The following is a 12,342-nucleotide window of genomic DNA, read 5'->3' on the forward strand; positions in this document are numbered from 1 at the left end:
AGAAAGAAACGGACTGATTTTCATGTAATACTTGCATATTTTCCACTTAGAAAGATTATCAAATTAACTATATTCTGTAGTATTGTTGGATTCTCAAGCTGTCCTTCACTTCTTTTTGCTTTTTTGGCTGAATTTCATCTTGCTAATCTATCCTTTGCGTTTAACTCCACTGCAACTGGTAAATCAAATAATACTTTACAATTAAACACCCTGTATTTGAAGATGACCTTTGAGAATATTGCATTCTTGAAATGACCCGTTGGGAGGGAACTGCTGCTGTTATTTCCCTTTTATGGTGGAGGACTGAAGTACAGAGTGCATTGAAGCACAGTAGGTGGTTATTTTGAATGTGTTCTATAAGAAGCATGAAGAGGGTCTGAAGAAATGTGTCTTTCCTTTTACCTGTGAGGCTGAATTGTTGAGATTCGGCCCCGAATAGGGATACTCTGAACCATCAAGTGACCTGAACAACTGATTCTCCCCTGCAAATCACAATGGAAACAGAAGTAATGGTTAATAACTCATTTAATTTTAAAGTAGAAATTTTTAATGCATACAATGCATTAGGGTTTATTTTGATGAAGTAACTGAGTGGAAATGTTACGTTTTCAAAGCAAATACTATTGCATGCAGTGCAGTGCAGCTGAGGAGGGGGTTTCTTTGCCTAGAGCAGTGTGTTCCTCAGACTCTTGGTGGCCATGGCCGTACATCTAGCAGTGCTACTCTGGAAAGCAGCTTAAGCAGTGTCTGGCCCTGCTTGTTCGTTCCTTCGTCTCCACAGGTGCTGCCTGCTAGTACCTTTGAATAGCATAATTGTTTATGCAGCCACACAGAAACAAAACAACATTTAAACTGAAAAAGTTGCATGATCTACTTGAGTATACTGCTGTATGAACCACTAAGCTAGCACGTAGTGTGAAGGAGAATGGTATTAGGCGGTGAGACTGCAGAGCCACGTCTTTGCTTCTCAGATAAAGAGTAATTGTGTTTGGTAACACTTCCAAACTTGATGTAACTTTTTGTTTTCCCTTGCTCTGTTCTTTCTGCCTGAAATACCGTGTCTGTCTTGTCACCACATCTCAAAAGGTATTTATCAGCAACAGAGCGGGGGTCAGAAGATAGGGCAGGAGTTATTGATGTGAGAAAATATCCTTAATGATTGTGACTGGGATGTGTAAGAATAGGGGAGTAGTTTCATCATTCTTTGTTACATAGTTTCCTCTCCCATCCTCTGAAGCATCTGATTTTTGATACAGTCACCACTTGATGTCAAAATAGGTGGCCCAGTCTGTGTTCCTACTAACATTTATTAGAAAAAGATGAAACAAGCATTTTTGTAGAGGAAAATAGAACACCTTACTTGTGGGTTTGCAGCCATAATTGTATAGTTGCCATCATCATCGTTAGTAGAAGCTTCAATATGTAAAGAACATGTTCCATCTTCTTCTCTGTTCATTTTGAAATGTGGGTTTTTCTTTGAAATCTGCTTGCCATCCTTGAACCAGTATACCTGTAGTGATCAGACACCCCCCAGTGACTTAACACTTGCTTTGTAGTGACGAGAAAAAATGTAGATAAAAACATGGCATAAGTTGACAAAATGCTAGTAAAAATTTTAGAATATTATGAAATTTGCAGATCATTTGCAATGTGAAATAGAATGATTCCGGGTTGAACTTGGTAAGCTGCTTATCTCCTTTACATAGCTGGGCCTGTCAGATTCTCTTTTCTTGGCTATAGACACATTACTGGTTATCTCAGATCTCTTCTTATCTTTCTGAGAAGTTAATTTTTTGTGAGTTTGTGAAGTTCTGTTTCTCTTGGGGTCTGGTGGTTGTGAGGCAGTCCATACAGTACATCAAGGCCTGATTCATGGTTCGGAGCAGATATTGTTATTTTGGAAAGCAGGGAGAGAAATAATTTGTTTTAGAGTTCTCTCCACAGAGCTAAGTTCTCATGAGTGAGACTTTCCAGAGAGATATCTAGAAAATAGCAGGTAGTTGATTTTTATTCCTTTATCACTAACAGTGAAAATGACCTACCTTGGGAACAGGGATTCCAACTATTTTGCAAGTGAATGTAATAGGAGATCCTTCCGTTACCCGAAAATGCTTGAGTCTCTTGTCAAAGATGGGTGCTATGTATTTGCCTGTAGGGATTTCCTCGTGTTGGACTTCATCGTCCGATTCATCCACCGGCGTACGTTCAAGGCGAAATTCTATTTCATTCATCAGCCTCTGCTCAAAGCTGGAAATCCGGTATTCCTGCAGAGTGGGAGAGGCATGCTTCTGAACAAAACAAGTGGTGTGCTGTGGTATTTGCAGTCATTTGTGCTGTTAGACTAACTCTAAACGAGTGAAAATAAAAAAGCCTACTAAACTAGGACATATTGGAACAGTCTGAATTTGGTCCGCAGACACAGATTCTCACTGAATCTTAAGTTTGTGGAATGTGACTAGCAGCTCCTTTCTGAGTTGGCTCTGTTTGCTCTGTGGGCTGGCCAACTGCTGCTGATCAGCAAACAGCCTTACAAAGTTTCATTTAGAAGTTTCATTTCACTAAAGCTATCATTTTTTCCATATAGATGGTGAAAGCTGATTATAGTGTTCTGCGGGAATCTAATCAGTCTTTTACCCTTGATAATGAGAAAGGGCCTGTGTGTTTTTAGGAAGGAAGAATCAAGTAAAAATCGTGGAGGGACTGCTGTGTTCTAAGAAGCAGCCAAAATGTGCTGCAGTTATATTTTGTTTCTAGAGTCCCCCATAAATTAAAGAATTCAAACCTAAATAATCAGTTGCACGCAATGTGCTGAAGAACATGTTTGGAGTCCTGTTTACCTCCCACTTCTCTGAGAGCTTTCAACAGTTTCCTTCATGTTTTTTAGGTAGATGTTGGCAGCAGAGAGCAAAAACACTGGCAAAAAATTTTCCTACTGTGAAAGGATTAACCTGAGTGTCTGAATTTTCTAGTACGACCTGAGGATACTATACGTAATTCTTCTAAGAATGAAGTTGTTTTCAGGGATTTCACATGCTGTGTGGCCTTTGAAAATGCGGAGGCTAATTAAGGATTAATTAAGATAAGAGTAATCTCTTTTCCTCCTTCCCTTTCTGTCAGTTAGTGATTTGTTGCATGAATGAAGGTCAGGGCAACATAGCAAACATGGTACAGAGAGTGTCATTTCTGCCTGTTTAAACATGTTACTGTTTATTTTGTAATGAACCTCTCAAAAATTATCTCATGATTTCTCAAAATTGGTTATATGACTGTGTAATTATAAAGGTAAATACACTGGTTTGCATATGTTTCTCATTTATCATATTTGAGCAGTCTTGAGCACCGTTATTCCCTTTGTAAAGATAAGCCATTTTTCAAGTGTTAGGTATGTTTGGAGGGCAGTAAGGCTGATGAACAGAGCTGGCCAAGTGACTCACAAATTGGTTATCTCAGAAGCACAGACACAAGAAGGCTGTGAAGAATTTTTACTCAGAGAGGTTAACTCAGATTAGAATAAAGTGAGTGGCAATGAAAAGTAGTAAGACTTGTCAGAGTCAGATAGCAATCTGAAAGCAGTAGACTAGAATCCTAAAAATTGGAAGAGGGCTTTTGCAAGATCCAACACCTTCTAGTTTTTCAGTGCAACATCATAAAGGACAAAGGAAAGAAGAAGTGGGGGCCCTGCATCTGCTTTTGCATATAAAACCATTCAATCTGCATAACCTGGAAGTCAGTAGGCCAGTTATTTACTGCCCTGTGAACCTTACCAGCAGTTAACATCATGCTTTTATGGCAATACATAAAGCTGCCACTGGACTACCTCAGTTGTATACAGTCTTCAAATTTATTGAGCTATATGCCGGTTTCATTAGACTCACAAAGCATGAATGTGATGACTTTTTTCAGAATGATGTAACTAATCTCTAGATCAAATTCTTCATTAGTTCAATTTTCTAGTAACTGTGTCCAAAGCAGGTTTTGGACATAAAAATTGCTGATGACAAGAATAAAGCTTCAAATTAAAAAGGCAGTCTTGTACTTTTACACTTTTAATACATCTTCACGTGTATAGTTGAAGATTGGTGAATCATTGCTTGGTCCCCGAAGTGAGTTTTTCATCACATGGTGTTCTCTAGCAGAGGAAAGTAATGAGGCTAGGAAGGCATCACCCTTACCCTTTCAAGGCGTGACGTTAATGTGTAAGGTATTGACTCCAGAACTACAAAGTGAAGTTAAAAGGTAATGAAGTAGTGCAAGCTACAGGAAAGTCCAGCATTGTTTATAGATAGCTGAGTTTAGTCAACAGGTTCTCATACTGATGTTTTTCAGATTCATTGCAGTCCAAAAGAAGTTGTGCTATATAATAAGAAATTAATAGTGTAGGGTTGCTGTAGCAACTGGCCTACAGGTGAAACCAAACAATGCTGATAGAGACGGTTAACATCTTTTATTACCCCTACTCCAAATGTACAGGTTTGTCTTAAGTTGTCTAACCAACTAAGAAAGTAAACTTTAAGTAATTATCTTCAAACTGTAGTTAACCTAATGTTTTAGATCCGAAAAAGTTTTCTGTGAACACAATATATCCTTTTTCCCTGACTGATGTGCTGAAGATACTAACTTCTTACAAACTTTGCTTCCTAAAGAAATATGGGCCGTTCTTCCTTTTCATACACCTGCTTGCAGGAGAAAATATGATAGAGGAAAGAATGCATTTCATGGGGCCACTTTGAAGTTAATCATGTTGAGGTTTTCTCTCACATTTCTTGAGTGTGTGTGACTCTGGCTGTATATGCACACACAGGGAAAGGTATAAAATAAAAGTAGCAGTTTGTCACAACAAAGGCGTATTGCTGCGCTATCAACACTGGGCTGTTATCACTGGCAGGTGCTTCGCTGCCTGTGGAAGCCGCGAGAGTCATTGCATTCCCACGCTAACACAACAGTCTCTGGATAGGAGCTGTGCAGGCTGAATGCGTGTGTTTGGACTCGTCATTTTAAGGAGTTTTATTCCAAAATACATTTTAAATTAGAAAATATTGAAGTTAGAGTTCCCACAGATCGAAAGCGTTGCCTGTGTGTTGTGCTCACACTTCAGGCTTTGTCTTTCTAAATGTATTGTTCAGTGTACATATATAAATTTACACCAATTTACACAAAAACCAACAAGACTAAATTAATATTGCTGTGGAAATTTTAACACAAACCTACACAGATTGAAGGTGTTATACCAAACAAGAATCTCTGAAATAAGTGGAAATACACAGTTGTGTAGAGAATATAATCTAGGAGGTTTTGGCTTCTTTCGCAGATTTTCTTCTAGGATTAGCAAGAACAGAAAATAGTTGTTAATATGGCTTTCTGAAGAGCTGCTTTTACCACATGAGCCATAAAGCTATTTCTGAATGTGATTACCTAAGTGGAGTAGGGCAAAGTGGTTGTGGTTGTGGTTCAGGCAAGCATTTCGAAAAGCAAGGAACAAATCGATGTGATCACTGAGTACAATGTTAAAACTAGGCTGCAGTTCAGCATACTGAGAAGACCAAGGGAAAGAGTGCAAAGATTCAGGCTCTGTTTTGGTCAGAAATATAGGGCTCCTGCTGCTTTTAGGCAGCTTTCCTGGAACACAAAATTTTTACAGAGAGGAATTCATATACTTCTTTAATATAGTAGCCAGATATTTAAAATTGTGCTATCTCCCAGCTAGAAAAGTGTAAAATTCAAGCCTCTCTCTAGAGATGTAAATGTTGTGTACAAATTAGAATATATATAATACATATATATATATATTATAATGGTATATAATTATCTATATCTATATATGGAGTATACTGCAACTCTTGAAACCTGGATATTTCACTCACATGCGTTAGCAAAAGGGGAATAAGTGGTGGTGCTTGCATTAATATTTGCAGGGTATAAGAAGAAGGGTAAAAACTTGGTAAAAATGGCATGAGCCAAGCCAGGAAATGCACTGGTGAATATGTGTCTGAAGCAGTTCTGTACCATTTTTCCTCTAGTCACTAGCAGCACATTATAAGTGAGCTGTGCAGCATTATTACCACAGAGACACGTAGCGTATTCAGGATATGATTTGACAATGTAGCTGAACCAGTTTAGTTGCCAGCTTGTAGTAGCATTCCCTTGCTTACCCCCTGCTCACATCCGCATGCTCCCACACGTCCCTCCTGCCATTGCTGCTGGTCATCTGATCCCACAGTGACCTGTTCTGCAGGAGTGAGCGAGAGGAAAAGTACCTCAAAAGGAAAATAAATTAAGTCAGACAAGTGCTAGTGGGAATTTGGGGTAGGTGAAAAAGTGAAATGCAACTTCTCTTCTGGGAAGCTGCTAGCTTTGCACTGCCTTGGCAATATTGTGTAGGGTGCTGCTGGATGGCCGTCATTTGTCCAGCCTGGCAAACAAAATCTCTCAGTGCAAGTCCTGTTGAAGATACAGATTCACACCATTTTGCCTCTGTGATCGATCTGCTTGGCCTCATCACCATCATTTCTTTCAGCACCTGACAGCAAGGGCCCTTCAGGGCAGGGCTAAAGAGGCCTAAAGAAGCAAAGTGACCCGTTGAGGTAACATAGAAAGTGTATGACAGAGCAAGTGGTTGGATCGTGTTCTCTTAGATGTTGAGTCAAGCAATGTACCTCCTGGGCCATTCTGCTACCTGAGAACGTTTTGGCAAAAACTGGGAATTGCAGTGACTGCAGTAATTCCTGTAAGTTTTTAAACACCTTTGTATGTGCATATGAGTTCTAAAATCCTGGATCTGTTCAAGTTAAAACCCATCTTGCTCTTGACTTTAGCAGGATCCAGATTTTAGCAAAAATACATGCTTACAGTTAGTAGAAGCTTGCAGCATCAAAATTTGTGATGTTAGTATGGAAATTAGAAGTTTATCTAAGAAACCAGCATATATTTCTTCTCAGTGTCTGTTCCCAAGCTGTAAATCTCCTTGGCTTCAAGGTCTAATCCAGGTTACTCCGACTGAAATCTTCTGTTTAGTTTGGATACTCTCTCTTTCAGCAGTGGGAATCAAAAACCAATAGCCAATGTGCATGCTTTTCTTCACTTATCATGGCCCATGGAGAAGTATCACTGAAGATAAATTAAATGAGGTTTGTATCTCCAGCTCCTACAGAGTTATCAGCTGCAGTGAGTGGCTTAGGAGTGTGTGTGGAAGCATGAGGAGCTCATGTTCCCTTTCCTAGGTGATGAGTTCTGCAAGCCAGCATCCTTACCAGGAAAACTTGTCTGTACTTTGTTGTTGGTTAGATCTTGATCTTGAGAAGACAGCTACAAGTGGTTGTTCAACTATTCATTTCCATGAATACTGCAAGTTTATACCTATTAATGTTAAGATCTGAAAATTTGCCTTGGTCAGGTTCTTAAATCTCTTCTGATTGCTAGGACAGAGCAAAGAAGCTTACATGAGGGCTCCTTGGGCTTTAATTCCCATCCTTAGTCCAAAATTGCCTACATTTGATAAGCCTTGGAGTGATTGAATTTAGTGTAATTCTTATGCTTTGGGGAACTGAGTTCTTGGTGACTCTTGTGACCTTTCTGAGGCTGGCTGTTTAGAATGGGAACTGTAAGGAGATGATTTTTTGATCAGTGTTGAGGTGTTAGTGGTGATGTGGCCTGTGTGATGAGTTGGGTCCTGCACATGGCTTTACAGGCTGTGCTTTTTAATGATCTAAAAGCTTTTGGACAGACCTTGCATCTCTTCTGCTCTGAAATCTCTTATAAAACATTCCCTAGTAAAAGTAAAGAATATTAATGTGAGGGCTGTGTGTAATTTTCTTAGCAGCCGTAGCTTTACTCTTTGTCCTAAGAATAAGTCAGCGACCACACTGCTCTCTTGGTCTTACACAAGACACAACCAACCAGCATTACCATGTGATATTCTTCACAGTAAGTGACACGGGTATGTGGGCACATTGTGTAGTTCTTATAACCAGCAAGTATAAACCAGGCCCAGGTACTTAGCTCTCCTTTCCTTTCTTATTGCACAGTTAATTCCTTTATTTTTATGATTGCACAGGATTTTGAGCTTTAATTACCTCATTTTTCTCTTTTATATTGCTTGTATAGCAAAGTTTTGAGGAGATAATATCATTAATTTTCTAAGTTTTGCCTGTAAAGCTGCATTTCCTCTGTTTATAGTTCCATTGGTGAAGCCTGTAAATGTTTTCAAATACCAGGGTAAAAGAATCAGTTTGCATTACACATTTATATTTTTTCCATTTGCCAAAATCCCCCCAAATTCTCCATCTGCATTTTTCTTCCCACATGTCTTTTTGTTTCTACATGATGTATTCTAACTGAACATTGCCAAGACATGTTACTTGTAAAAGAAGATAAAAGGCCCAATGGACTAGATTGGCAGATTTTGGGAAGTGGCATTAGCACTACCTGTGCTCTCCTTTCACCAAATGGAGCAGTAGCCCGGGTGTTCACTGAGGTTATGAGACTTGGATGCTTTTTCTTACAGGACTTCAACATCAGTCTCCAAAGAGAAAGTTCTGCTAAATGCTAATGAAACCCTAGTTGGGCAGAGATGAGTGGACAGGGAAGTTCTTTGTCTGTGTCCTTTATCACTTTGCAGGAATACTGAAAAATCCACTACAGCAAGGACAAGAATCCAGGTTGTCTATCCTAGTTCCTAGGCAGGACACTGATTCTCTTTCTCTCTCTCTCTTTCCGTCTCTCTCAGTCTGTCTCTGTTTCCTTTTCTCCAACACAAACTGGAAAAAAGGATTCCAGCAGCTTCCTCAAACAACTCTAGCCATTAAGCTGAACGTACTGAAATGTAATGCTAAAGGCGACCCTGCTCCACGCTGATGGAAAGTCTTAAGTTTTATTCCTTGAACTGGAGAAGGTAAGAGAAAGGCTCAGGTCTCTGGTTAAGGAAGCTGTTCTGAAAGGTGAAATTTCCAGATTTTCATCCTGCTGATAAAGAACGCTTAATTATTTGTGTGACCTGGGACAGCACCAACAGTACACATACCCACTGGCAAGGAGTTATGCTGTCCTTACGGGAGTTAAAAGTTACGAATTCAGCTGGCTTAACTGAGTTAAGTTTCCCATATCCTGGGATTTGTCCTAACCTGTTCCTGCAATTGTCTGAAGCTAATCCTCATTTAGTGTATCTTCTGCTTAAAAGAACTTCTAATTGTGCTCAAATTTCACTGGGCAATTTAGCATGGTACCATCTGCATAAATTACAGGTATGGTATTTTTTTCTGGTAAAAATGACAGCTTGTTAGTGCATGTACTTGACCAAAGTTGCAGCTAGAATCTTAGCAAAATCATGTTTGTGTTTTTGTCAACACTGCATGATTATGATTGCTGTAGAAGACCAGAGACTAATCTGTTCTGCCTCATGCAACATCAGCAAAATTACCAACTACGTTCTGATTCTGGATTTCTTTATTATCATAAATGATGTACTAGATGAAACAGAAGGAGTACATCTGGATTTTTAGATAACGTACTGGGTGCATAATGCTGATACTTAGGAAAATCTTGACTTGTAAGCTAAACACTTTTCATATGAAAGTCAATGATAGATAATAAATAGCACACCAGGATCTAAATCACTCATGTTCGTTACTGCACTTTCTATAGTACTTTAAGACGTAGACTTGTCATCCACGGCTTTCATTCTGGATGATCCCTACATGCTCTGCAGATACTGTAAATGAGACCAAATGCTGCTATTGAAATATGGGGTTACAATACAATTCTATAAATACAAATATGCTACAGAACACATTTTATGAGAAGGACTTCTTAAATTAGCATGTGGAAAATACAAGGAAGCCCATACTCTGAGATTCTTACTGTATGCTGTACAGTGACCGTTCATTCAGAGGTGAGTTGCATTTGTATTTGTGAGAAAATGAATAAGAAGCCCTTCTCTGCCATTATAATAATCAACTTAATGCATCCTATATAAAGGATGAAAATGTCTCCTTTTTAATTCTGTGTTAACTACAAGAGGGAAAAACAAGACAAAATCTATGAGTGTGAATCCAGCACTCCAGCTTATTATTCTCAGGATGTTGATTGTTCTATAAATGGCAAAGCAATAGGAATTTTGGAAAATACTATACATCCTCTCATCTCTTGAAATATTCACTGCTTTCACTGAGGCGAAAACTCTGACTTTAATTTGCTGGAGTCAGTTTGAGCAGTGTTTTTTCTGGATGTGGAAGAGTAAAATCAGAAGTGATTAAAGGTGAGAACTGAGAGGACGAGGAGGGAACTTTTACTGAGCAATCCTAAAATTGTTTTCTAGTTCATTACTGTTAGTATTCTAATTACCATAAAAATCAGAGAAGTGCCAGCTTTGAATTTTTTTCAGTGTTTGAGGGAATTTGGGATCAAGGCTGTGGTTTGGTCTCTTACAGAACAGCAAATAAGTGTATAAATAACTTCTGCAGTCAGCAGATAACTTTGACTCTAGTAGTGTTCATTGTTTCTATAAAGGGGTTATCATGCAGTTAACTCAAAAGACTGATTAGTATTTCACCGCAGCTCTCTAAATAATTTGTCTTACTAGCATAGCAAGTACAAATTGTGACACTTGTGATTCATCTCCAAAACATACTGCTTGCCAGTTGTTTTACTCAAAGTGCTCTGGCATCGCGATCTGTCAGAAAGGAAGGTCAACAGCCAAATGAAATAAACAGGGATTACACTGCAGTTGTCCACAGAGGGTAATTTACTCAAGAGTCTCCATGGCTTTTTGCTTATCTTTGCATGTTCTCTGTCAGAAGGGCTAACAGACCTTGTGAAAATTTCTGTTGTTGACGACAGATCAGGGTAAACCATTATTTGCTGCGTTAAGCCTGAGCTGGCGGGACAGCTAAGGAGGGCTCCGTGGCCAAGGTGAGAGTAGCAAAATTGCCTACGAACAGAAAGCCATCCAGCAGTGCTTAGTGTGTCCTGCTGTTACTTGAGGATGCTTGAACATCTTTTACAGTTATTTCAACCTCAAAATAGTATTTAATTTTTTAGTTCTTTGATTTTGTAGACACTGCCCACGTCCGTTCAATTGATTGATTCCACTTAAGAATGAACTGAAATGTAGCTCCTTGAACTTTGTAAAAGGCTTGTTATTTTGCTAAACGCTAATAATGCTAGGCCTGAAGTTTGGTGTGTGCCGGTAACAGCTACCAAAAACTTTGTTAAATTCCTAAGAAGTCCCTGTCAATTCATAAAAGTTGGGGATTTGGAAAGATAGATTTAATGCTGAAAATGGAATGCCACATTTTAGTTCAAACAAAGTAAAAACAAGAACCATTTCTTAATCAGTTTGATTACTGTACTCCTTAATTTGTGTTAGAAATACACAGTGTATGAACATGTACGTGTGCAATAAGTTGAGCAACATGTAAAATGAGAAAATGAAATCCAATGTAGAGAAGCTTCCATGAAAAGAAAAGTTTTACATTCTGACTGGTCTCTAATGTAGATGATCAGAAATTGAAAATGCTACTCAGTCACAAAATAAACGCCCTACCACTGCATCCCCTCACACTTCCTATTTAAAGCTCCAGTTTGCTATTCCAAGCCAGTACTTACCACAAAACTTCGCTCTGCAAAGTAGTGTAAGAGCACAACCACACAAACACCTTTTGTTCCACAAGTCATAATACATACCTTGTTAATGAGTGAAATTTATTTTAATAACACCAGATTTTCTTACCTGCTGACTACTTTGTTGATTAACATCGTCTCTGAAATGCAGTCTTCTTTCCAGGTCCTTTACAAGTGCAGCTTTATTCTCCCGAATAACATCATCCGTTACTAACGGCAGAGGCTTCAGATTTTTCTTTGTTAATCCCTGTGCTGGGCTATTAAAAGAAAATTCTGATACTAACATGCAGCAACCAGTATAGATTTTTTTTCTTGTCACCTGTGTGGTATGATGTTACACTTCAGTTTTCTGGCGAAACCTATTATTTATTTATGTAGATGCCAAAGCTCATTATGGGATTTGCTTTTTTTTGGTACTATCTCATTGCCATGCCAGAAGGAATTAAGGATACACATCTTAAAGAGAATAAGGATTATAATATTATAAAAAGCACCTGAGTTCCATCTATATTTATCCTGGAATAACGATGTCACAATGAACGCTAAAGAAATACGTATAGGTGTTACCACAGGTATACAATTTCTACATTTTACTGCATCAGGCAATAATTTAAAAGTTAATACATTTTCTCATCGATCTTTATCTCACATCTTCATTGATCATTTACTCTTTCCATTAAATTCTTTTATTTCTCTCACCCTTTTATGACACCAAACATCAACAGTTCT

General features: G+C 38.6%; 2 protein-coding genes across 5 annotated transcripts in view; one reads left to right on the plus strand and one right to left on the minus strand.

The window, feature by feature from the left end:
- Positions 1 to 12,342, plus strand: part of PBLD (phenazine biosynthesis like protein domain containing) — a 105,511-nt gene that overhangs the window by 50,203 nt on the left and 42,966 nt on the right. The gene's annotated exons all lie outside the window — the stretch shown is intronic.
- The window catches only part of MYPN (myopalladin), a 58,168-nt gene that overhangs the window by 10,692 nt on the left and 35,134 nt on the right, over positions 1 to 12,342 (minus strand). The window contains exons 12-16 of one of the 2 annotated variants that reach the window (XM_071811650.1): positions 11,723 to 11,870; positions 6,150 to 6,254; positions 2,043 to 2,264; positions 1,361 to 1,510; positions 403 to 482 (exon numbers count right to left, since the gene is read on the minus strand). In XM_071811650.1, coding sequence (XP_071667751.1) covers positions 403 to 482; positions 1,361 to 1,510; positions 2,043 to 2,264; positions 6,150 to 6,254; positions 11,723 to 11,870 — 705 coding nt within the window. The remainder of the gene's footprint in view (positions 1 to 402; positions 483 to 1,360; positions 1,511 to 2,042; positions 2,265 to 6,149; positions 6,255 to 11,722; positions 11,871 to 12,342) is intronic. The other variant, XM_065843561.2, reaches the window with a different exon arrangement.

The sequence above is a fragment of the Patagioenas fasciata genome, chromosome 8 (assembly GCF_037038585.1).
Source record: "Patagioenas fasciata isolate bPatFas1 chromosome 8, bPatFas1.hap1, whole genome shotgun sequence".
Taxonomy (NCBI): domain Eukaryota; kingdom Metazoa; phylum Chordata; class Aves; order Columbiformes; family Columbidae; genus Patagioenas; species Patagioenas fasciata.